At 50.8% G+C, this 26217-nt stretch overlaps 1 protein-coding gene across 12 annotated transcripts in view; it reads left to right on the forward strand.

Annotated features, from left to right (window-relative positions):
• Window positions 1-26217, forward strand: part of WWC3 (WWC family member 3) — a 130927-nt gene that overhangs the window by 81340 nt on the left and 23370 nt on the right. For all 12 annotated transcript variants that reach the window (XR_003430723.1, XM_027096566.1, XM_027096565.1 and 9 more), the window contains 10 exons: window positions 9243-9485; window positions 12341-12430; window positions 13249-13814; window positions 19013-19133; window positions 20000-20074; window positions 20779-20865; window positions 21963-22155; window positions 23092-23256; window positions 23680-23831; window positions 24957-25122. Coding sequence is in view for 11 of the 12 variants with exons in the window: in XM_027096566.1 (XP_026952367.1) it covers window positions 9243-9485; window positions 12341-12430; window positions 13249-13814; window positions 19013-19133; window positions 20000-20074; window positions 20779-20865; window positions 21963-22155; window positions 23092-23256; window positions 23680-23831; window positions 24957-25122 (1858 nt within the window). In the remaining variant the exon portion in view is untranslated. The remainder of the gene's footprint in view (window positions 1-9242; window positions 9486-12340; window positions 12431-13248; window positions 13815-19012; window positions 19134-19999; window positions 20075-20778; window positions 20866-21962; window positions 22156-23091; window positions 23257-23679; window positions 23832-24956; window positions 25123-26217) is intronic.

A 26217-nucleotide genomic window follows, 5' to 3' on the forward strand; every position in this document is an offset into this window, starting at 1 on the left:
AGAGATGGCTGTTTCCTTCGACAGATACATAGCAAGGAAACGTATGGGTCTAAAGACATGTCCATTCAAAGTTCGGATAGATACCAGTGAATCGTCTTCCAAAGTAACTTACACACTTTACACTGCCACCAATGGCAGTTGAGAGCCCTGATTTCTGTATCTCCTCCTCATCGTTAAATACCACGATTCTTTGTATATTTTTCTGGAGTGATGGGCATAGATGTTCTGTCACTTGTCACGTGCTTTTTCCCTGTTGAGAATGGTGCACTTTTGCACTCATGGTGCAGTTGGGCATAATTTTGTGTGACTTTTGGTTAGTTAAATTGCCAGGTCTGAATTTTTTTTCAGACAAGTGCTCCTTTCAAAACATGTTAGATCCCATCATCCACTAAGGGGTGGGGGTGGGTTTTGCGCCCCCCACCCCCACCCCAGGGGGATGTTTTTGTTTCTCATAACTGGAGAGAGGGTACTGCTGACATCCCGGGCGGGAGCCCAAGGACGCTGCTAAACAACCCACAATGCGCCGGACAGTCCCCACAGCAAAGATGTGGGTGGCCCAGAGTTTCTTTTTGCCTTCGAGAAACCTTACTCTTGAGCTTCTTATCTTGCTCCGAAATCCCTACTGTGTGTGGACATCAAGGGCTCAGGAGCAGGTCTTCCACGGACTCAGGGCGTTAGCCTCGTCCAGCCACGTTGGCCCCCCTGCATGCCAGGCCTCACACCGTCCAGGCGCATTCCTGATTTAGTGCTTGGAGTTGGCAGAATAATGCTGCCCCAGATGGCCTAATCCCCAAACCTGTGACTCTGTGCCTTCCATGGCAGAAGGAACTTTGCACATGGCCTCAAGCTAGAGATCTCAAGATGGAGAGATGACCCTGGATTATCTAGAGAGGCTCAGTGTAATCACAAGGGTCCCTATAAGAGGGAGAAGCAGAGAAGGAGATGTGAGGGTGGCAGGGCCTCGAGCCAAGGAATGTGGGCAGCCCTTGGAAACAGCTGCGAAATGGCTTCTTCCCGAAGCCTCCAGAGGATCCCAGCCCTGCTTGCCCATTTTTGACGTCTGACATCTGGAACTGTAAGGTAATCACGTGTGTGTTGTTTTAAGCCACCAAGTTTGTGGTAATTTGTTACAGAAACAAAAGGAAACTAATACAGTGCCCTCTGCCCTCCCTCGCTGTTTCCTCTGCCTGCAATGGAATGCTTGGCCTCAAATGGTCACGTGGCCTCTGCTCTCCTTCTGGTCACTGTGTCAGAGACGCTTCTCTGATGATCCTGAATAAAGCTGCCCTCCCATCCCCACCCCCATCACCCTGATTCTCCCAGCAAATGTAATCACCCAACCTGTTCTGTACTTACGTGTTTGCTTTTTTATCGTCTGTCTTTCCCTGCGAGAATGGGAAGCCCATGAGGGGCAGGGGTTTTTGTCTGTTTAGGTCATTGCTATAATTCCAGCAGCTGAGTACCTGGTGAATATTTATTGAATGAGTAAACGGGGTCTGCTTTGGTCACGCTTGCTCTTTGGCCTTCACCCCTGCGAGTGGGCGAGTGGACAGAGTCCTGGGGCCCAGTCAGCTCCGGGCCAACTGCTGTGTTCCTGGCTCCCTTCCCCAAGGCCCTCGTCCTGGTGTGTGCCATGGGATATTTCCCCTTAACTTAAGAGGAGAAAGGGCATCTAGACATGCATGTCTTTAGGGATCTGACGGAGGCAGGGCACAGTCACCTCATACATCATCATTCCAAGCTCGGCTTATGCTTCCTGGGCCTTCACGGTCATTGGAAAGGGCTTGTGGTCTTGGAACCCCCTGTGATGTGTCCTGTTCTTAGGTGTTGGAGAAAATGGCATTGGAGCTGGGCCCTGAGGGATGCTGGAATTCCGGCTGCCCATACGTTGAGGAAGGGCTTTCTCAGTCCAGGGGGAGCAGGGATCAGGGCGGAAAGTTGTATAATGGCAAATTTCTTAGGGGTCAGGGAAGAACGTCCCCTGAGAGAGTTCTCTGGGGCTCGCTTTATGGTCGACCACTTAGAAGATGGATCTCAATTTTTGATAATCAGTTCGGTGCTTTCCTTGTACCTTCTCCTGCTTAAAAACATCCTTGAAGGGGCTTCCCTGGTGGCGCAGTGGTTGAGAGTCCGCCTGCCGATGCAGGGGACACGGGTTCGTGCCCCAGTCCGGGAGGATCCCACATGCCGCGGAGCGGCTGGGCCCGTGAGCCATGGCCGCTGAGCCTGCGTGTCCAGAGCCTGTGCTCCACAACGGGAGAGGCCACAGCAGTGAGAGGCCCGTGTACCGCAAAAAAACCCAAACAACAACAACAACAACAAAAAACATCCTTGAAGCGTTCTTGTTGTTGCCAAGTCGTTGATTACAGCACCCTGTGTTTGGCAGTCTGGATCTGGTCCCCTGATGTGGTGGCAGTGCCTGGCTCCAGTCCCCGTGGGGTAATCATATTTGGCCTCCAGTCACTGAAATTGCTTACAGTTAAGGCTTGACTGGAAGGTGAGTGAGTTCCTGACTTGTAACCTACTCAGCTGTGGTCCTACAAGTGCCAGCCACATCTTGCAAGACGCTAGACTCAATACCCCTTGTAGTGTGGTCAGGACAACCCTACGATCCCCGCTCCTGGTATACATGTGACAGTTAGGGAGGGTCATGGTCATCAGGTGTCAGGAACATAGCTACCCAGCACCAGGTCAGGGATTTTATTCCAGTTGCCTTTTCTGTGTGTTTTTTCAGATTGCCTCTAAATGAGACACATGATTAGAACAGCGTAGACTTGGGAAGGGAGCAACAGCAAGCAGATCTTTGCCAAGAACTAAATCTAGAACCAACGTTAATGTTCCAAAACCTGAGTAATGAGGACCACAGTCAGAGCACAGTGGCTTTGAGTTTCTGTCCAGGGACTCTCCACGTGGCCACCTCCATGACAAGCATCATTGGAGAAGGGTGTCCCACATGCAGGAAAGCATCATGTCCCCCCCCCGTTCACCCACCAGTGCGTGGAAGAGAAGGCATCACTTCTAATGGCAGTGTTAGCGCAGAAAAACGCATCCTTCCCTTCTCTCCCACTCCAAGGCTTTCATTATTTTAGTGCCACGTTCAGTGTTCTGTCTTTTCCTTCTGCTGCCCCACCCTTAGATGTCAATCTCCCAGCTCCCATTTCTGAAATCATTCCATCCTGCGAAGTTTAGCTTTCCTACCCTCTGCAAAAGCTCCTGGGCTTTGCCACTTCTAAGTGGAGAGAAGTTGATGCACTTATGTATTTCCTTGTATATCTAGATTCGAGATTGTTTCTCAGAGTTGGGAGATCGTCAAAATGCAGTAAATGTTCTGGACAATGAGGGTTTCACGTACATTCAGATTTAAAGGAAGTTTATGGAAGTGGAACTTACAATTCCAAGCAGTGGTGTGATTTCTAGAGAATTCTCTAGACCAGACCGCCACTATCATGGTGACTAGTTTTGTGTTTTCAACTCTAGGTCATGTGAAATGTACCCAAACAACTGCTTATTCCTTTCCCTTTAGGAACATGGCTTTGGATTCCCAAGGCAGACCTTATGATAGGAATATTTTCACATTATTGGTTAAAAATTTGAGAATTTTTCAAAGCCAGTTTGGAGGAGCTAGTGTTCTTGAAGCAATCCTGATGACTCAGGTGGCTCCTTATTTTTAGTTTATTTATTTATTTATTTTGCGGTAGGTGGGCCTCTCACTGTCGTGGCCTCTTCCGTTGCGGAGCACAGGCTCCGGACGCGCAGGCTCAGCGGCCATGGCTCACGGGCCCAGCCGCTCCGCGGCATGTGGGATCCTCCCGGACCGGGGCACGAACCCGTGTCCCCTGCATCGGCAGGCGGACTCTCAACCACTGCGCCACCAGGGAAGCCTGGCTCCTTATTTTTAACCTAAGAGCACTTGTTCCAGAAAGTGGAACTGTACAGTGCACAAACTAGCTCTTTCCATAGAAACACTCGCGGTCCTGATAGGAACAAAACATTCGGCCCGTCCGGTTTCTCCGTGTCTCAGTGTTTGTTGCCAGGACGGGCCCTGCTGTTCCTCAGTTGTCGCTGGTGTAGTATTAGGGTTCCAGCTGAATTTGATCAGTCCGTTGGATTTTCCCTTCATTTCTCTAATGACTGTGTGTTTGGGTTTGGGAGTGGGGCACGGCTGTGAGAAACAAATGAACGCACCTTCTCCATTCAGGCCAAGAGAAAGAAGCCTGGAGACGATCTGCTTTTCACTTAAAGAACTCACTCTCTGAAGATCTGTTCGTTCAGAGGGGACAAGATGTGAGGGCAGGGAGGGATGTTGGGGTATTCGTAGGCCCTTCTTATGCCACACTTCTAGATTCAGACTCTGTGAATCTCCAGTGTAGGATAAAGAGTTGAGCCGAATGGACACTGGTTTATCGATATTTAGTTCGGTGAGCTGAAGTGATTTCACCATCCATCTGACTCAGATCTCAGCTGAGACTTTGTTGAACTTTTGCTTTTCATTTGAATGGATATTTGCAAAAAAGAAAACTAAGGAGAGGAAACATAAAGGTATCAAATCTGTAGCTGTAATTGACATCTGAAGGCACGAGGTTCCAAGCTGGGACCATGTCCTGGAACATGGCATTGGGATCCACCACGTCCCATCACGACCAGTCAGGGCCATGGCTTGCCTGGAGTTCCATTTCTATTCCAGAAAGCAGCAGTATTTTAGGAACATGGGAATTTATATTGTAGGTCACAGAATTTAGGTATAAATTCAGATACCTGGGGGTTACTCTGGATATGTAAAATATGCCTCAAAACTGTGTAATATTAAAAGTGCATTTTCTTCTTCGAAAAAGAAGTCATATCTAAGATTTCCATGTGAACTGTAAGGGTCCAAGCAGTTTCTGCGGCATAAATGCAGGTTTCCATTCGTGGTTTAATGGTGCCTGGGTTGTAACAGAAAAGGTGTTTGGGCAAAAATAGTAAGGGAAAAATGACTCATATTTGGCTTCTGTCTACATTAGGCCTGTTCAGGGGGATGGAATTTAGAAATCACACAATAAATATGAGACCAAAATGCTTGATTGAGGACTTGCTTTCATTTCTTCACTATCCTGAGCACAGGGACATGTGTTTTAAAGCCTTTAAAGACATTTGTGAGAGGATATATACATATATATGTAGGCCATAAAAGGGATTACCTATCAAAAATAAGAATCAGTAAAGAATACAGCTGACTCGCAGGGAAAAAAAAAAACCCTTGCCAGTTTTAAATTGATCTCGGTTCTCTTTATTATTTTTTAAAATTTATTTACTTTTTTTTTCTTTTAATTGGAGTAAAATTGCTTTACAATGTTGTGTTAGTTTCTGCTGTACAGTGAAGTGAATCAGCTATATGGATACCTATATCCCCTCCCTCTTGGACCTCCCTCCCACTCCCACCAATCCCACCCATCTAGGTCGTCACAGAGCACCGCGCTGAGCTCCCTGCGCTATACAGCAGGTTCCCACTAGCTATATTTTACACATGGTAGTGTATTTATGCCAAACCTAATCTCCCAATTTGTGCCACCCTCCCCTTCTCCCACTGTGTGCACATGTCTGTTCTCTACGTCTACGTCTCTATTTCTGCCCTACAGATAGTTTCATCTGTACCATTTTTCTAGATTCCACATATATGTGTTAATATACAATATTTCTTTTTCTCTTTTTGGCTTACTTCACTCTGTATGACAGACTCTAGATCCATCCACATCTCTACAAATGACCCAATTTCATTCCTTTTAATGGCTGAGTAATTGATCTCGGTTCTCTTTATACATGAACTTGGGGAGTTCCCTGGCGGTCCATCTCTTAAGCATCCAGTGGTTAGGACTTGCCGCTCTCACTGCCGTGGCCCTGGGTTCGGCCCGTGGTCAGGGAACTAAGATCCTGCAAGCCGTGCAGCATGGCCAAAAAAAAAAAGAACTCGGAAAAGATTATTTTATTTTTACAAACTGTAATCGTGACCTTGCTTTGTTTCCATGTATTTAATTTTCCTGAAAAGGTATTTCAGAAGACAGCCTTTCTGGAAATGGTTTTTCCTGTATTACCCAGAATTGGACTGATGGCGCTTGCAGGAGTGGGGTTCCAACTTGTACTATGCATCAGCTGTTGGGCGTGGGTGTAGAAGGAAGGGACATCGTAACTGTACATCTGTATGTGGTCTGAGACGGAAGGTCTGTTCCCTCCAGTAACCCTAACACACGAAGGGTCCGCCTTGCAGGTGGCTCGTTTCCCAGCCAGCAGCACGGTAGACAGGGCTTATTGTTTCAAAGGTAAAGCCATCCCATCTGTTCCTTGGCAACTGTACTAGGAACCGCTGAAGGAATCCTTTTAGAGCTTTTGGCTCCCAGTACAGATAGACAGACAGACAGACACGTGCTTCTCTCAACCTGGCTGAGAGCATGACCCAAATGTCTGCCTCCGGAGTGTGGATCTAGAGAAAGAAACTGCACTTTCCAATATATGCCAGTATCCTTCTAGATTCTTAGGTACCTCTGAGATGAGTATGCAGTCATTCACGTTGTTGTAAAATTTAATTATTAAAAGAGCACTGTTCTTAAGCACAGTGTGCTTGCCTAGTACTCAGTACAGCCCAAACAACTTTTCCAGATGGGTTACATGAAGTCCGCTTCATCCAGGTTGTCTCTGCTATAGAAGTCATCCCTCACCATGTGTCCTTACATACTTTTCTTGTGAGCTCTGGAAAGTTACAGTACACTGTTTAATTCTGGCCACTGTACTATTTCTTTTATGCGCACGGTGGGCAGACCTTTTGAAATTTGCCCTTTGCTTCTCCTCCCTCTCATAATTCAGTTTTTTCCTTATTCTTTTTTCTGATATTACTTGAGATTACTGGAAAGAATAGGATTATCTAGGACTGGATCTCCAGCCACCCTCAGCAACTTGAATCCCTGTGAAATGGCAGCTAACCTGGAGCTGGCCAACTCAAATGGAATCTTGATCTCCTTACATGTAAACTTCAGAAAACTCAAAAGGAGTGCTTTGAAAAATATGTCTGCCTGTAGTACGAGAATTATTAGTATATATTACCAGGTAATGCTGCTAACTTTACTTGTGCTCAGATAGGCTTTCCTGCGGATCAGATACATTGAAATGAAAAATTATGAGGACCCAGTGCATTTGCTCACTGTACATCTCTTTTATATTTATTCCTTACCTTTGACTTGGCTTGATCTACCGTAGAATGTTCCAGAAATTTCATTGGGTCTGATGTCTGATTTGGCGCTAATTTATGAGTCTGCTTGGAGTGTTTCCTTGGGCTTCAGTTATATGCCTGCCATAAATTTTAATTACGCTAATTAGACAGAGGTGGATGCCTAAGCCCAGTTGGATTCCTAACCCTGTTCAGCTGCATCTGTCATTAGTTTTTTCAGTGACATGATTTGGCACCATTTTCCAACACATTTTCAGAAAATTAGTTTTACGTTAGAAAAGAACTTGCCTAATAAAGCTACTGACATTCAGCTATTTTCTTTACCTTCTTGGGGAACTGGGCTTGAGTAAAATGTGTGCATTTAAACTATAACTTGTATATTCTTTCCTCTTCATGCCTGTGGGTTATCCGATTGGTTTGGTACTTGAAGAAGGAGTCTTGCCCAGTCCTGCAGCCAGGCTGACTAGTCCCGTGCTTATGTCTAGTTCAGGAAGAGCGTGGATTGGTGCAGGGATGGCCGACAGCCCTTAACACGTGGACCAATGCCAGCTGACTGGCATTATCTGCAGGAAGCACAGTGTTGAGGAGGATTCTGAAGTCTGGACCCAGCAGGAAGGATGCCAGCTTTGATCAGTGACATGTGCCCTGGGCACGGGACAGTGCAGTCTCAGAAGCACTCTTGCCATTCCTGTTTTAGTGAGGCTAATCCCATCCGCGCCTAATGCAAGCCTCTAAGAGCTCCAAGGCCAATTAGCATCCTCCAGACCAGGCTGGGCTGCCTGAAAGCAGAGGGTGTCAAACAAGCATCAAAAACCCCTGGAGGGCTTGTCAAAACCCAGGTTGCCCAACCCCAATCCACAGAATGTGGCATTCAGCAGGTCTGGGGTGGGGCCTGAGGTTTGCATTTGTAACAAGCTCCTAGGTGATGCTGAGGCTGCCAGTCAGGGACCCCACTTTGAGAACCGCTGCCTTAGAGGCTAGAGGGCTATGTGCACCTGCCACTTAGCTGTCCTCACAGCTCTCTGTCACCTCAGAGAAGTCTTTGGATTTTGGTTTTGGGCCCGTGTGCCAATCTCTGTCCTCCACAGCGCTGGGTTCTGGTCAGGTCTGGAGTTCCTTGTTTCTGCCCGGAAATAGCCCTCATCCTTAGCCATATGTAAACTTAAAGGGCTTAAAACATTCTACTCCTGGTATGAAAGGATGCTCTGAAAACACAAGTCACATCTCTTTCACTTACTCTGCATTCAGCACCACCTCAGGACACCAGTCTGTCTGCCAAGCGGGCACACGGACATTTAGGCACACGGGGAGTGACGAGAGCCATAGTTTTACACCTTGAGGATGGTCGTGCTGACACAGTGCAGCTGACCGGTTTGTATCCACCCAGATTACCCCACACCACATCCACTCTCACCAGGGCTGAGTCCATTCTTTCATATCCTTGCTGGCGTGTTTATTCTCCGTTTCATGCATGTAGCTTTTGTTGAGTATCTGCCCTCTGCCAGGCGTTTTGAATTTCATGCGTGGTCAAGGCCTCTGGCACGATACAGAATCCTGTGATGGGCGCATTTCTTTCCTGGGATTTTCTTAAGGCGGGCTCAGCAGTTAGGCATGGCAGAGAAGGCAGGAGGCCAGAAGCATCTCTCATGTGTGCAGCACGGTGTTTAGCTACTGCAGAGGGAGGGGCACAGAGAGAAATGATCCGGCTCCATCCCGCTCCAGAACAGTACACAGAGGAAACAGCACCGTGCACGTGGGCGAGTTGGGGTCTGCCAGCCTTTTGGTCAGTTCTTTGAAACAAACATGATATGGTTACTGTCATCCTGAATCTCATAGGCTGGGGCATATGTCGCAAAGGACTTACACATCATTTTTGTTACACCTCATTTCCAGATCCTTTATTTTTGTCGTGTGAGGTTTTACTCAGTGCAATCATTCCCATATTTATCGGACTGAGTTTCTAGAATCCGTGTGATGGTGCTGAGGATGTGTGAAGACGATGTTTTTTCATGAAGCTCATGGATTTTTCTGTGTCCCTGTCTCGCAGAGTCTCAAGTATCCAGAGGCAGCTGGCCCAGTTTGAGAGCGAGTCCTGGCCGGGCATGGCCGAGGCCGACAGGGACCGGCTTCAGCTCATCAAGGAGAAGGAGGCCCTGCTTCAGGAGCTGCAGCTCATCATCCAGCAGAGGAGGCCGGCGGAGGACGTGGCCCGGCTGGAGGAGGAGCGGCGGCGCCTGGAGGAGGAGATCCAGTGCTCCCGGGCCACATCCGTGCAGGGTGCCACGGAAAGGTGGGCTGGCTGGGCGGGCGGGGCCGGCTTCCGGCGGAGGAGCAGCTGGCAAAGTCGAAGCCTTGTTACTCAGGCAGCTACGGCCTGGCGGAAGGTGGAGGGAGCCGGTGCCTGCCGTCCTCAGGGGGTGCCCAGGGCTCGGAGGCTCCCGGTCCCTATTACAAGTGGGAGGTGGTCGAGAACCAGATGGAGTAAGGAAGACCAGGGAACCCACCACTTAGACCCCGCCCACTCCCGCTGCAGGTACCGGGTGCACCCGGCCCCTGTGTTTCCAGGACAGCGCCCAGGACAGGTGTCGGGTCTCCAGCCAACAGGGGGCCGGAGGCAGGTGGTGGTCGGCTCCGTGACCACGGAGGAACCTCGTTCCTGACATCAGCAGCATCTCCGTTTCCGCAGTCTACCTCTTACTTTTATCTCCCACTTTGATTTCTCGCCAGCAAAGCCTGCCCTTTTGGCAGCAGGAAGTCTCCGCTCTCTCGCGTGTCTTTCTGAACGTGCATCTCTTCAGTTGGTCTTGGGGCTCTTTCCCAGAGTGGGACACGTGAAGCCAGCACAGAGTCCTTTGTCCTCTGTTGCTCGCCCTTTCATTGTGTGCCCTGTCTCCTGGTTTGCGTTTGCTGTGTGTGATCACGGATTGCGTGGAAGGCTGGGTCTGCTTTCCACGTTGCACAGCTGTCAGAAGTTTGGGGATATTTGCTGAGCTTTGGAGAGCCCACCGCCCATTTGATAACATACTGGCTCCTTAAAATTCACTGTATTACCAGGATCATAAGCTGTATCTCTGTGAGCATTCTTTAGGTAGAGTTTAATAGTCACCTGAATTATTTGGTCAGTACAGATGCCCTTATAACGATTATTTCATCGAATGTTAGGACTGTCCTCTGTTTTTGCTGGGGGTTGTCTCTGCTTGGATATTCGTTGTTAATTGATAGACAGGTCTGCGTTGTGTCCTGAGGGGCTACTGTCAGCGCTGGAGGGAAGCAATGGTGATTGGGGAGTCCAGTGCATAGGAATGGGCAGAGAGCATGTTAGTTTGCCTGACGTGGTGGCGTGCCCTTGTCACCTCGCTCAAAATAAACCCAGAGCAACGGGACTATGAAATGGAAGTTTCATCTGTGCTCTTGTGCTTTTGTATCGTTTCAGCTTAACATCACCTTCCGTTCTCCCCATGCTGTTCTCTTGTGTATGTTTCAGGTCAGAGGGCCTGGGAGTTCTGGTTGGTTTTCTCTTAAGGGGCGAGGATTCAGTCCCACGAACACCACATGTCCACCACATGTACCAGGACCCCACACCCATGTACCCTTGAGTGTTTCTGCCCTCACCATGTGGAAATCCAGAGCGCAGGAGTGCTGTGGTCCCAGGGCACAAATCCATGGAACCCCACAGAGCTGGTTTTACCCTGATGCCTGGGTTCAGGGCCTGGGTCACCCAAGCTCGTTCACCTGACGGGGTCTCTTGTGGAACCAGCCTGGGAGCTGCATCCTGGGGCGCAGGGCCCTCAGCTGGGACTGAATTGGCCCCAGGTGTCTCCTGAATCTGGCACTACACAGCCTTGGGCAAGGAGGGCCGTGCACAGGTGCTAATAAGCACCTTTCCGGCCAGGTGATGGGGCCAAGTGCCCCGTGAGTGTTCCCTTGGCGGTGACGTTCTGGGCCTAGCGGATGCGGGCCCGTTTCTCCCTGCCGCCTGGGGCCCAGAGGCAGGGGGCTTTCCCTGGGATCAGGCTGAGGGCGTTAGAAGAGACCCGGTCTGGGAGGAGGGAGCCAGGCAGAAAGGTATGGAGGTACGCGTCTCAGGGCTGACGTGTGCCAGCTGTTTGGCCAGGCCCAGTCTTTGCCCGTCTTGGTTTCAGTGGCATCATTGTCAGATGGAAAGTTTGAGCCAGGTTAGTGAGTATTGCTGGGGATTGGGGGGATGTAAGTTTTTTCCTCTTTCAAAGGAAAGAGCAGTTGTTTTGTAGGGCGCCTACTTGGCCATATGGTGAACTGCCATCATTTTGAATTGTAAGCGAGAACTGTTTTGTTCTAGGAGTGAACATATTCATTTGTACATTCACTTAATAACTATTTGTCGAGTGCCTATCCATGTTGGGCTCTATTCTAGGCAGTGGGCGTAGCGCTGTGGGAAAAAATTTCATTTTAGAAAATAATAAAGTTGAAAAAAGTAGGTAGAAAACTACCTCCAACACTGTGGCAGTTGTTTTTTTATTTTATTTGTGTTTAATCTTTTAATTCTGTAGATTTTAGAACTGCACGTAGTTTTGCCTGGAAGGGGGCTTAGCATGAGGGAACCTGATTTGTTCCAAGGAATTCCAGTAGATTACTGCATGCTGTACATTTGTATCCATATTCTAGTCTAGTCTCCCATCCATCTGTTCATCCACCCACACCCATCCTCCCACACACCTCAGCCACCCATCCGTATGCCCATCTGCCTGTCTGCTATCTGTCCATCCAGTCCACCTGTTCACCTATCCGTCTGCCCGTCCCTCCTCCCACCCCTGCATCCGTCAGTCCATCCAGCCACCCACCCATTGATTTATCCATCCGTCTTTCCACCCATCCATCCACGCATGCATGCATCCATCCATCCACCCACCCATGCATTCATCCGCCTATCCACCCATGTGCTGAACTTCTACAGTGTATCAGGCACTGTTCAGGCGGCCAGTGGGACATTTTTAAGCAAGACAAAAACAGTCTGTTATCTTGATGTTTATGATCTTGGATGTGCTTTTTTAGAATTTAGTCATTGACACCTCAATCAGTTTGGGGGAATTTACAGTTGAATTTCTTGTTAGGAAAATATACTTGGCGTCTTTGAAATTCACCAGTGGACTCTTTTCGTACCTACAGGATTCTACTTCAGGAAAAAAGAAACTGTCTCCTGATGCAGCTGGAAGAAGCTACCCGTCTAACGTCCTATCTCCAGTCCCAGTTACAAAGGTGGGTAACTTGTTATCATCTTATAACGACGTGGCCGTGAACTTCACAGTTCCCTTTGGCTTGGTTTTCTCTCCTAGAACTTGGAACCTGCAGTGGTTGTAAACACTGGACAGGAAAGTGGATACACGATATTTTTAAGAGGAGCTACTCATATATGATCCAAGGAATACGAGGAGAACCAAGAGTGACTTGAGAATAATGAATCATTTATCGAAGGATTTTGTCACTCACAGCATCAGGACTGTATATGTCCATCTACATAGATGCACACATACGCGTTTAATTATTTCAAGATATTCATTTTAATTAGGCATGAATATCTTTAAAATCCGATTTGGATGCTCAGTAAGAGCTCCAGTTTTCAAGCACTTACCGTATCGTGAAGTGTAGTGTTAAGGGCTTTCTGTGTATTACTTTCTCAGTTCTCCCTCTCACAGCGCCTTGAGGCAGGAACCGCTATCATCCCAGCGCAGGGTGAGAAGGTGGGAGGCTGGGAAAGGGCAAAGCCCTTGACCAAATCAAATGCATTCAGTTAGTCTTGAGTGTGAGCTGGAACTTGAACTCGAGCAAGAGCCCTTGACGTTAACTACTGCTCTCGACCGACATTCAAAGAAACAAAGGAAATATTTACGAAGGGGCGGGGTGTGTAGGGGGGGGGTGTCTTAAAACGCTCACAGGTGCTCAGAGGTGTTGAAGAGGCGCCGGGGTGAACGGGCCCGAGGCAGAGTTTTGCTCCTCTGGAGCAGACCGGAGGCGCGGCTCCCGGTGGGGACGGGCAGGCTCCAGCCGCGGGCTCCAGGCTGCTCTTCTCGTTTCAGCCTGTCCGCCAGCACCCTGACCATCTCCTCGGGGAGCAGCCGCGGCTCCCTGGCCTCCAGCCGGGGCTCGCTGGCCTCCAGCCGGGGCTCCCTGAGCTCCGTCAGCTTCACCGACATCTACGGCCTCCCGCAGTACGAGAAGCCCGACGCCGAGGGCGGCCCGCTCCTGCGCTTCGACCTTGTCCCCTTCGACTCCCTGGGCCGGGACGCCCCCTTGGCGGACGCCCCGGGCCCCGCGGGCCTCCACAAACAGAGGCGCTCCCTGGACACGCCGCAGTCCCTGGCGTCCCTGTCCTCGCGCTCCTCGCTGTCCTCGCTGTCCCCGCCCAGCTCGCCCTTGGACACGCCCTTCCTCCCGGCCTCGCGAGACTCGCCCCTGGCGCAGCTCGGGGACGCCTTCGAGGTGGCGGGCGTGGGCGCCCTGGACAGGCTGCGAGCTCAGGCCTCCGCAGTGGGGGACGAAGACACGCCGGGCGCGGCGTCCTTGCCGCCGCATGGGTGTCCCGGGGACGGGGAAGGACCTCGTGAGCGAGGACCCCAAGCGGCTGCCGCTCCCACGGCTGCAAGTACGTACTGATGGGTCCGGTGGGTGCCCCGGGGCGGGGGAGGAAAGGTCTCGAGTTCAGGGAGGAAGCCGTGCATCCGCATAGAAGCCAGCTGGCTCTGCTGTGGCCTAGTGAGCCCTCAGCTTAGGACCCTCCAGGGCAAGAGGAGGCCCGTGCGCCCGCTCGCTTGCTCGCTCGCTCGTTTTGCGTGCTTTGGCCCTGGGTCCTTGCAATGTCATGGAAACCGGCAAAGTAGTCTTTCCCAGGCATTTGGCTTGTTTTCAGAATATACTTAATTGTCGAAAATGAGACAGTTCCTCCACATTCGGAGGCTGATAAAGAAGTACGCGGGCCTTAACTCTCCAGGGCGTGTGCCCAGATACAGCGTTGTGTGTGTGCCCGCCTCAGACCAGCCTTGGGACTGCTGTCTGGCCGTGGCCCGGCAGAAATCTCTACTTCCGTTGGCCCTGTGACTTCATCTCTTCATCCTTTGTCCTTGTACTTTTTTTTTTTTAATTTATTTTTGGCTGCCTTGGGTCTTCGTTGCTGCGCGCGGGTTTTCTCTAGTTGCGGCGAGCAGGGGCTACTCTTCATTGCGGCGTGCGGGCTTCTCATTGCGGTGGCTTCTCTTGTTGCAGAGCACGGGCTCTAGGTGTGCGGGCTTCAGTAGTTGTAGCACACGGGCTCAGTAGCTGTGGCTCGCGGGCTCTAGAGCGCAGGCTCAGTAGTTGTGGCACACGGGCTTAGTTGCTCCGCGGCATGTGGGATCTTCCGGGACCAGGGCTCGAACCCGTGTCCCCTGCATTGGCAGGCGGATTCTTAACTACTGTGCCACCAGGGAAGCCCTGTCCTTGTACTTTTCAAGGACATAATTCTGTCACTGAGGGAGTGAAAATATCAGTCCTTTCTACCGAATCGATTTCTCCGCTGCTCTTGAAATCCAGAAACATGTAGCCATGAGAATTTCATCCGTCCAGTTGGTGTTAATTCAGCTTCTGCTGGGTGCCAGCGTCTGTCAGCTTGTAGCCCACATGGAAAGCCAGACTGCTGTTGTGGGGGGTATTCTGGCTGATGGCTGGTGCACAAAGCAGAGTCTGGGCTTCACCCTCCTTATCTTCACCCCGAGTGCTTTTGTGAGCCAACCTCTAGCGACTTTAACTTCCTGAATTTTAAGAGAAGATCAGAACAGGCCTCTCATTCCTGAAGTTCAGCCCACTTAATTTTTATTTGCACAGCAAAACTGTTTTTAGACATTCCATTTAGGCGAACACTAGATAATTTGTATAGCATAGTGGATCTCAACCAGGGGTGTTTTTGACCCCTGGAGATACTTGGCAGACATTTTCAGTTGTCACACTGTGGGGCTGGTGAGGTGCTACTGGCATCTGGTAGGTGGAGACCAGGGGCAGTGCTCAACATTCTACAGCGCACAACATGGTCCCCATCTTGGCTGGAATGATCCAGCCAAGATGTCAAGAGTGCCGAGGCTGAGAAACCCTGGTCATGTACTGTTAAGCAGTCAGCAGCAAAAGGTGGAAATAAAACCTGAATACAAAACCAGGGTGATGTAGCAGAAATGGCTTCGAACTAGCAGCTTATACCCAGATTCTGTTCCCTGCCCTGTTGACTCACTAGCTGTGCGACCTTGAGCGCAACCTTAGATGGAGCTGAGTCTTGGCTTCTGTGCCCTTGAATGAGGTGATCTTTATGGGCTCTTCCATTCACCACCATTCTGTTACCTGTCGGGTTTTTTTATGTATACCCACGCGGGTTATTATATATATGTAAGATAATAGTCTCTTGTAGCCTTTACGTGTTTAACCAGAGATCCATTATGTTCTGCGGCAGCCCCGAGCCTTTTTGGCATCTCTGTTATTTTGGTGTCTCCCCCTCTGCGTTTGCAAACACACCTTTCATATCCCCAGATACGTTATTTCTGTAATTCACATGTACAGGGGAACTTTATTCGCTTTGTTCTTTGTTGCAATCACAGGTCCAGTGCTCCATGTTTATTCAAAAAAGAAAATACAAAATAAGGACTGAATCGTGCATCTGTTGCTTGAGCTTCCTCTTCTCAGTGTCCAGCCCCCCGTACCAACTTTTCGTTAAAGGCTGAGATACAAGAGTGTCTGTCTACTTATGCAGGAAATCCACACAAGGTCCAGCACCGCTTTTGGTCCAGGGGAAAGACTGGGTGGGAAGGGGAAGAGCTGACTTAATTTCTGATCCTGATTTCTTTATTTTTCTTTTCTACTTTGTGGTGGATGTTATAGTGCTTCAAGCTTAGGCTGGGAGGTCTTTGCTTATGGTGTGGTCAGATACTTCCATCTCGTGGTGCGTTCATATACGACACTCTGGGTAGAATACAAACTAGAGGTACTTGACTTAGTGAATGGGTCTTGGTAGGTGCTCTCGCAGGGCTGGGTTGGGTGAGCAGCTTCAGGCATGGACACAGGGTGACTCCTTGCCTCCCGTGATGCTTATGAAGCCTAGAGTCATCGCAGCTTCATAAAGTTGGCGAGGATCTCAATACTCGTTATATTAACCCCACCCCTCATTTATGACGCCCGAGGTCACGTAGTTCCCTCCACTCTCCAGTCTGACTAAGAACAATACAGTCTAAGTTTGACTTAAGGAAGCTTTAACGAGAAAAATTTTTTAGTAACATAAAATTCAGAATTGCCCATTGTGTTTTAAATCAACCTGAGGGGACAGAAGGTGGGGCAGGGGAGTGGGGAAATAAACTGTCATCTTTAACAGTTTTTACATGTTTACTACAATTTTATCTTCCCCACATTTTGAAAGTCAAATGTGTCATGATTTTGAAATCCGTTCCTATTTTCATTTCCCACTGGTATTTGCTAATATAAGTCGGTAAATATTTTAACCTTGTTCATTTGTTTATTGATGTTTTTTATTACATTCGTACCCTGTTTAAAATTGTTGTCTTAAATTCTACAGTTTTTTCACTTTGTGCTTTTTTTTTTTTATCTCTTTTCTCATGCGGCTCGACAGAAACGTTCACTGTAAGTGACCTTGGACTTCTCCTTCGCCTTGCTGGTCAGGCTGTGCCACATCTTTGTGCAGTGAATCAATGTATTTAGGATGGTTGGGGTGTGGTCAGGAAGGGCATAGCTCATAGCTGTGCTTTAATGTAGCTCAACAGTTGCTCTTATTATTGTTGTTGTCGTTTGACAACGGTATTCATCCTGGCTATGAAAGTTGTGTAAGAACTTTTCTAAGAGCTTGACGTATTCTTTCCTTCTTGGGTTTTTTTCCCCAGACTTTAACACTTTCATTATTTTAATATGCCAGCTGGCAGCTTTGCCCACGATGTGATTTTCCTTATACTTTCTTCCCTTTTGTCAAGCAGCGTTGCTGTCCTTAAGTCTCAGTGTCTATTTGTCTGTGTTTAATGATGGAAAGGTCTGAGGTTTATAAAATGAACGTGTGGAAGCTTGTTTATTCCTTACTTCACTGGCGTTGCTCCCCACTCTCCGTCTCGTTGCCTTGAAGCCCAAGAGCAGATGGTTGCGGTGTGTACTGTGGGGTGTGCCGTGTGCTTTCTTTCTCACCCAGGGCAAGTGCTGACCGTACCTCCTTCTGTCAACTCCTGCATCCAGTTGCTCCTTGAATGTGCTAAGCCAGGATCACTGAGGATTGATTCCCCCATTTCCTTTCTCTCTTCATCCACTTTCATTGCAATGAGAGAGAAATTTTGGCAGTCACACCATTGGGTTGCCTGGAAGTTAACTGGATCATTGTGTGGTGTTACTTCCTTAAAGGCATGTAGGGCCGAGTGTCAGGGCTGGGAATGGAAGTAGTGAGCCATTGTGTTTGCTGGGGTTCCATGGAGCAAACTGAGGGGTTCTATCTGCAGTTTAGAGCTGGAGGCTCTGGGTCCTTCCATGGGGCCGGGGTGATGAGCAGAGCTGGACTTGGGAGTCGTCATCTACGATGTGAGAGTTGTTGTCTCCGGCCATCCGAGGACGGAGCCAGCTTCTGCCCTTGGCCGAGGCGGGGCCGGTGGCCCCCACGCTGGGCGCTGCAGGCCTTTGAAAGGTCGGCTTTTGTCTGCAGTTAACATCGTGAGACCAAAGGCCACAGCCCTGTCTGTTTTGTACCCCGATGAATATATTTGGGTTTAATTGTTCTGTGAATAATAAATTGGTTGAACAGAGAGACAGTCATTGGTGGACTCGCTATTTCCCTCAACTCAGGGGTGCACAGGTGTCTAGATTTTCAATTTCTAGAGCTTAGATGGCCGGAGAACATAGACAAGAGGGACCTGCATTATTAACAAGAGGCATTGTGATGCCAGAGTGAGGCTCAGTTTGGGGCTTCATGCTTTAAGCCTGTGTTCTAACCGTGTGTGCCTCTCTCAGAAGCGTTGAGGTTCCTGTGTCCGTCGTCACATTTAGCAGCGGGAGACGGCATGCCTATTTCTGTTGCTTTTGTTAAAAGAAACTTGTTGCTGTGAGGGAAGGAGTAGAAAGAGTTGATGAAATGATAAAAGGGAAAATGTCAGTAGTTGTCTTTGGCTCTTGGTTACAATAGATATGAGACAAAAATAAGCTGCCCAGTCATGGTCCTTCCTAATCCCAGGAGACAGTTCTGGAAGCCAGTGTGGCCCCAGGGCTGCTGAGGAGGACGCTGCAGTTAGAGCGGCAGAGGAGTCACGGGGACGTTGGCAAAGGCCCAGTCTGGGTGCATCTGTGTCCTCTGACTCGAAAGTCACTCCCTTTTGTTGGGGGTTATTTGATGATTTTTAAAAACTCTGTTTTCTGATTATAAAGCAGTGTAGCCTGTGTTCCTTGTATAAAGTATGGAGAATACCAAGCAGCGTCAAGGAGGAAACATCCCCCACCTGCTTCTCGGAGAGCGCGCTGCCGTCCACGTGCAGGCGAAATCTCTCTCCAGGCTTTCCCGTGTGACACTCTCTCAAAGGGCCACGCCAAGGGCCTTCCCGCCACCTTCTGACCTGTGCGCTCATTAAGGAGGTGAAGGGAGATTGATGATCATTTAAAGAGCTTTTAAAGAAGTAGCCAGAAGCCTGTTTCTTCCATTTTCCAATATAAGAAAAGACTCGAGCAGAGTGCATGTAAACAGACATCTGCACACGTGCTGGCCTGTCTCTGCCACTTCGTGCCTTTGTCTCTGCTCTGCCCTGGGCTCCCGCACTGTCGCCTCCTGAGCCCGGCCGTGTCTCTCGCCTGCAGCAGCGACCCCCCGAGAAGACAGCGCCCAGAGGCTGGAGCGGAGAGCGCGCTGCGTGTCCGCCTGCCTGTCCGATTACTCGCTGGCCAGCGACAGCGGCGTGTTTGAACCTCCCACCAAAAGGTTAGAAGCTGACCTTCTCCCCTGCCTGGGCTGACTTCCCAAAGGCACCCCTGCCGAGACCTGTTTGGCTTGACACTCTGTGTGTCTCCGGGGTGCAGCTCTCCTGGCTTTTCTCCATGCGGGAGGGGCCCTGAGCATCCCCACGGACCCCCTCTGCTCCCAGGTGGCGTCTGGGGACTGGCCTGGCTTCGGGCATCTAGGATGACTGCTTTCTCTCCGGCCCCGGGGGTTGGAAGGCATGAGCTCAGTAGAGCCGGAAAAGGAGAACCAGTGTGCGAGGGAGACCTGCTTTTCTAGAAAGGACGTTCACTAGAAATGGATGTTTCCCCCGTCCCCTTTCCTTAGCTGGAGGAATCGACTTTGCAAGGACAAAACCCCTTGTGGGCTTTATTTTGTTTGAGACCTTTGATGTCATTTTTTCAGCTCAGATATCTGTATACATTTCACTTATCGCCAACTTTTTTTTGGCCGCGCTGCTCAGCTTGCGGGATCTTAGTTCCCTGACCAGGGATCGCATCCGCGCCCGCTGCAGTGGAAGCGCGGAGTCTTAACCACTGGACCGCCAGGGAAGTCCCCCCTGCAAAGCTTTTAAGAGTATATGTTTTTGATCTTTGTCGTAAATATCACATGTGGTTTTGAGAGGTATTTTCTCAAAAAGGCCACTTCGTCAGCAGGTACCCTGGGAGGTGACGTCATGGATCCTGGGGACCTGCCGTGCCCTGCCAGTCACTTAAAGCATTTATTTATGTTGCAACTTAATAAAGCCCTTCTCAGTAAGAAGCACCCCTAGTGTGAGAGAGCTTCTGCCGAGTCCGAGGTAACCAGGCCCCCCCGGAATAACGCGGTGCCTTTCCGACTGTGTTCAGGAGTGAGGATGCTGACGACCCTGCGCGTGGAGACGCTTGCGGTAACGAGGGGCCCCAGATCCATGTTGGATTTTTGTGAGTACAGAAGACTCCTTCCCTGTTGCTCGTAAAGACGATGGGTAGATTGGGGCCCGCCCGGCGACTCACACCTCCACACACAGGCCAGGAGGGATGGAGGGACCCGCGTGATCCGGCTGCTGCTCCCTGGCCTGGGTGCCCCCGGGCCCATCTCAGCGGTCTCAGGTGAAGGGACAGAGGTGGCGGGAAGGAGAGATGGGCAAGAGCGGCTCCATTGCCGTCCTCCAACAACGAGTCACAGCCGGGGACCCTCACCCCATGGGCACAGTCCGGCCCTCGGGGAAGTTCCCGCCGGAGCTGGGGTAGCCAGGTGCTGTGCAACACTAAGCGTTCTGGTTTCTAGCTACAGTGTCTAGAAAGGCAGTTACCAGCAGTGTTCAGACGAACGAGGCAGGATGTTCACATCCCAGCAGCTTTCTTTTGCTCACTCTTGTCATCCTAGTGTTTCTCGGCACTCGTGGCGTTCGGGCTGGGTCACTCTCGGTGGGGGGCCGTGCTGTGCCCTCTGGCGTGTTGAGCAGCAGCCCTGGCCTCCACCCACTACACGCAGTAGCCCCCCTCCACTCAGTGTGACAGTAAGAAACGCCTCTAGACTTTGCACAGGTCCCCTGGGGGTGGGGTGAGGACCACTGCAGTCGTTCAAGCAGGATTTCTGCACCGTGGGGCATTTGCAGTCTGTGAACGTGCATTTTATTTTCTAGGCACGACAGTGCCAGCGAGTGTCTCCTCGTGAACGTGCTCCAGCTGAAGAACTTTGCCGGGCTGGTGGTGAAGGAAGACTGCAAAATGTAAGCTCCCGCGCCAGTGGGGGCCATGTCCTCCCCCCCGGGCTCTCCTCCACATGGCACCACTGGCTGACCTGCTGCACGTGGCAGTTTGGGGAGGGAAAAGACTGTCTTGGAACCTGAATTTACAATAAAACGCTAGGGGGTGTCTGTCTGAAATCTAAAGGATTGTAAGTTTTAAGAAGAGGCTGGTTTATTATTTGAGGCAGGTGGAGTTACTGGAGCCAGGCTGGTTATGTGCCGTGGCCATGCTGACAAAGTGCCGGGTGCCCATCATCAGCAGCGTTGGGGCTTAAAACGTCCATTCTGGTCACAAGGCTGGTGGCGACACAGCCACACTCGGCTCTTGCGATCTGATGAGGTGCCTGAAGAGGCCTCAGGCTGGGCTCAGGCATCCTTGTCCGAGCAGGGAGAAGGAAATCTGTGTTGTCCCCAGTGGGGAGATGGGTGCCCGATGGGGGTGTGAGGTCCCACTTACCCTGGCGGGTGAACCCACCGGTGATGGGTGTTCACGCCCGACGGTGCCCTCCCCTTCCGTGAGTCGTCTTTGTAAACTGGCCTCCCGAAGGCCTTGGAAGCAGCCTGGTTTTCAGCGGCTGAGGGTTCGCCCTGGGATTCTGCTCGCCCTGACGTGTACTTCACTCCACTGATGCTGGAGCTTCTCCTGGGTGCTGGCTTCCACGCTGGGGGTGGATAGGGCCGGGAGCCCAGCCCGGCGGGTGCCTGGGTGGGCCAGCACTCTGAGAGGCAAGGCAGGTAGGGCTTGGAGAGGGAGCCAGGGGGCCGTGGAGAGATCAGTGCAGATGTTTTCCCACAAAGATGGTAAAAGCAGACCTCCGTTTGAGTCCGCCTGAAGTCCTAACCGCTGACTTGGAAGTCTTCTCTTTGTGATTGGGTTTTTCCCCCTGATCTCCGGGGGCACGTAAGTTCTTTGGGCTTACTCTTAGTTGAGAAAAGGATCTTTTCCAAAAGACATTAAAATTCTGCACATGGGCAGTGGAATAGGGCGGCGTATGTGCACACGTATGTGGTCCATGCGTGTCACGTGCAGATGTGTCAGGCTGCCTCTGTCTGCTTTTTCCTTCCTCTCTTGGTTCCAGACACATCCGCGTCTATTTGCCCCCGCTTGACTCCGGCACGCCAAACACTTACTGCTCTAAGGCTCTGGAATTGCAAGCCCCCCTGATATTTAATGAAGTTTTCAGAATCCCTGTGCATTCAAGCATGGTGACGTTGAAGTCCCTTCAGTTATACGTGTGCTCAGTGAATCCGCAGCTGCAGGAAGAACTGCTGGTACGGCGCCCTCCTCACCCTCTCCCCCTCCCTCCCCTCCTTCCTGTGTCCTGATGTCAAGTGATCTCTGTAGCTGGGAGGACAGAAAGGGATGATAAGACCCCTTATCTTGTCAAGTGTTCTGTAATTTAAATATATTATCTCAGCTAATACTTGCAAAACTCCTGTGCAACGGCTTCTGCATTATCCCTGTCTTGCGTTGAGAAATTTGGTAGATAGAAGTATAGGATGGTCACTTAAATTTGAATTTCAAATAAACTATGGATGCCTTTTAGTGTAAGTATGTCCCACGTAATATCTGGGACGTACCTCTATTTTAAAAAAATCTGTTTATTTGAAATTGCAGTTCACCCAGATGCCCTCTATTTTATCTGGCAACCTTATAACTGGGCAGGTCAGCAGTCCGTCTTCACCCCGGCCAGCCAGTGCAGGGCCAGGGCTTGGAAGCCAGGGTGCTTTCTTCCCAAGGTTGGAATTTTCCCCCTTGGTCCCACCCCTTCAGCGGCAGAATTAGAGATTGGAGAGTTCCACCAATCCTCTCTCTCTCTCTTTTTTTTTGGGGGGGGGGGCGGGGTTATTTATTTACTTATTTATATTATTTTACACCAGTCCTCTGTTTTTTCAAAAGTTCCTGCTAGAATCAGCGGCTCTTTGAGTGGCAGATCCTGAGCCTGACCCACCATTCCATGTCGTCCATTCTCTGCCCCTGTTCCCCTTCTAGCACTTTCTGATCGGGCTGAACAAGCAAGCGAGGAGCCACCCCCGTTACGATCCTCTTTGATGACTTTCATTGTACGGCATCCTTTGAATAGCAGTGACACATTGTATGGCCTTTCTGCTTAAGATTAAAGGGTGACTTTGATGCCCATTGGTTGTTAAGGTGTAGTCATTGAGGGCCTGTTCTGCTTTTTTTTTTTTTTTTTAAACACCACACAGGGCATTGCTCAGATTAACTTGGCTGATTACGACGGTTCGAGCGAGATGCAGCTGCGCTGGTACTCGGTGCAGGTGTTCACCGGCCCTGAGCCCCCGCGGCGGGAGGACGAGCGGCTGGGACACAGCGACTCCCGGGACCCTGTGGCCGCCACGTCTGGAAAGACAGTAGGTGGCCTGGCTTTGAGACGGGCTTTTCCTGGGGACATTGTTTCTAAGAAACGCGTGTAGACTTAGTCTTAGAGCACAGTGGCGACGAAGAAGCAGGGTTTCAAGGGAAGTAATAAAAACGGACTATAGTGATGTATGTGGCCATTCATGGTAATATTCTTTAATGCAACTTGTTCATGATCATGAGTGATGCATTGGTTGCTTTAAAATTTGAGTCCTCAGAGCCACGTGGAAAGGCCAAGTTACTGTCTTGCTGCCAGCGGGGGGTGAGCTGCTTCCCCGCTGGAGAGCAGCCGGGGACGGCCACCAGCCCGGCGGCAGGGATGCTCCCCACGGGCTGTGCACGCGCCGCTTTCCGCTTTGCCACCCGCACGCCGCTGGCCTCGGCTGCCTCTTAGCAACGTCCCTTTGGTCCTGTAGGACGCGGTGACGGTGCTGCTGGCGAGAACCACGGCCCAGCTGCAGGCGGTGGAGAGAGAGCTGGCCGAGGAGCGGGTGAAGCTGGAGTACACGGAGGAGGAGGTCGTGGAGATGGAGCGCAGGGCGGAGCAGGCCGAGGCTGTGTCCGAGAGGTGAGCGCGGCCAGCAGCCCCTCGGGGGAGAGGCCGCCGGGGTGTTCGTCAGGCGCCACGCTGCGTAGAATGTGTGCGGCGGGCTCTTCGGTACCTTTGCCCAGAAGTCGGGATTCTCACAGGGGATCGTATGCCAGTCTGCACGAGGGCAGTACGTTGACCCCAGCTCTACGCATAGGCTTTTCACCTTTCCCTCTGTTCCCCGAATTTCTCTTAAAGGGGGGACTGTTGAGGGACTCCGTCTGCCCAGATTGAATACAATAGGGCCCTTTAAGTTTTGTTTTTTTCTTTATTAACTGCTTTATTGGGATATAATCTCCCTACCATACAGTTCACCCATTAAGTGGACAATTCGGTGGTTTTTAGTACAGGCACAGAGCTGTGCCCCCAACATCACACTCAAGTTGAGGGCGTTTTCATCGTGCCGAAAGGAAACCCCATACCCATTACCAGTCCACCCAGTCCTCCCAGCCCCTGGCAACTGCCCATCTGCGTGCCATCTCCAGGGATTTGCCTGTCCTGGGCCTTTCTTGTAAATGGAATCATGCGATGCCCCTTTACGTCTTCCCCGGAGCAGCCCGTGGGTGAACGCTGGACTCGGGGCAGACGTGTCTGCAGTAGAGGAATAGCTCAGATGGGCAGGCACCGCGAGGGAATCGCTTCCCGGCGGGTCCTTTCCAGCAGCACTTTCGTGTTGCTTTATTTCCACGGTTTTCCATAAAGAGCATCATGTTTCCAAAGCTTGCTACTTCTTCCTAATAGCTTTCTCTGGATTTATTTTCAAGAGGAATTTATTTCCGGAAGGGAAAGTGCACGGCAGAGGGGGAAGGGTGTGTGTTCAGGGATGGGCAGGAGGCTGGGCGGGCTCGGGGAGAGGGGGTTCCGGGATGCTGGCATCTTCAGCGGCTGCAATTGGGCGATACACACAGGCAGACCCTCTTAATGAAAGGCCTTGTAGCTCTGTCTTCCCTACGAAACAGAACTGCCTTTCATTTTATAAGAAAAGCAACCGTCTTCAGTCACTGGTAGCAAATATTGGGTGTGTCTGCTGCTGTGCTCTGAGTGCAGCAGTAAAGTCAGTGCCCTGATGAACGTTTTGGGGGCTGTTGCCATGCCCGCCTTCAGGAGTTGGCAAGCCGACTCGGTGGATAGTGGCTGTAGCAGCTGCGCCCAGACCAGCCCCCCGCACCCAGAGCCCTGCTGCGTTGGTGTCAGCTCCATCCACGGACACACGTTTGCTGGCCAGGCAGACCCTTACGGCCCGGAGAAACTTCAGCCCCCACCTCTGAAGGTAAGAACAAAAGGACAAAGGATTTCGCGGAGCCCCTGATGTTTTGCCTCACAGCACCAGGTGCTGCCCTGGAAGGAGGGCCTGTGTGCCCTACGCGAGGGAACTGAAGTGAGTGGCCTCAGATCTGTAAACAGCAGGTACCATGGAAACGCCTGTCTACTTTAATAATTATTTTTTTTTATTTTATCTTCTTTGCGGTACGCGGGCCTGTCACTGTTGTGGCCTCTCTCGTTGCGGAGCACAGGCTCCGGACGCGCAGGCTCAGCGGCCATGGCTCACGGGCCCAGCCGCTCTGCGGCATGTGGGATCTTCCCGGACCGGGGCACGAACCCGTGTCCCCTGCATAGGCAGGCGGACTCTCAACCACTGCGCCACCAGGGAAGCCCCCTGTCTACTTTAAATTAAAAGGAAAGGACAACTAAACGGGGTGGATTTTTACTCCTTCAGGTGCCATCTTCAGGGCCGCGTGTGGCTCAGGGTGTTTTGTGCGTTCCTAACGTTTTGGACGCTTGTCGTTTTTCTCCGTTTCTGACATTAAGAGCAGTGAAGCATCCTTTTGCCCCTTCTGTTCATCCGATCCTAGTTGTGCCCATCAATGTATCTCCACTGGGGAAATTTTCAGGTTTGTGGTGACAAATGTCTAAGGAACGCAGTGGGGTTGGGAGACACTGTATCAGTGCTCGATTGCAACTTCGTTTCCCAACTGTTCAACTCATCAGAACGTCTACCACCACAGCCCCTGATCTCAGTCCAAAACACAGGTCCTGAGAGAAGTGAGAGCTGCCTGCTTGCAGCCTCCCGCACTGCAGCCCATGCAGTGCCTCGGGCGGAGAGATGTTCTGGGCGCGGCTGCCGGTCATGGCCATTATTCCTCTTTCTAAGAGTTTGACAAGCGTTGGCCCATGTCAGGGGCAGTAGCTGTGGGAGGCTAGCTTGGTGTGTCCTCCTCCCTCAACTTTTAATTTTGAAGCACTTCAGATCTACAGAGAAGTTGCTAGAATAGTACAACACATACTCGTATCCCCTTCAGCTAGACTCCCCAGTTGTTAGTTCTTCACCACATTTGCATTATCTCTTTCCATGTGCATGTGGTAG

This window comes from Aethalodelphis obliquidens, unplaced genomic scaffold (genome assembly GCF_003676395.1).
Source record: "Aethalodelphis obliquidens isolate GAN/ISIS:26980383/991018 unplaced genomic scaffold, ASM367639v1 scaffold104, whole genome shotgun sequence".
NCBI classification, from domain to species: domain Eukaryota; kingdom Metazoa; phylum Chordata; class Mammalia; order Artiodactyla; family Delphinidae; genus Aethalodelphis; species Aethalodelphis obliquidens.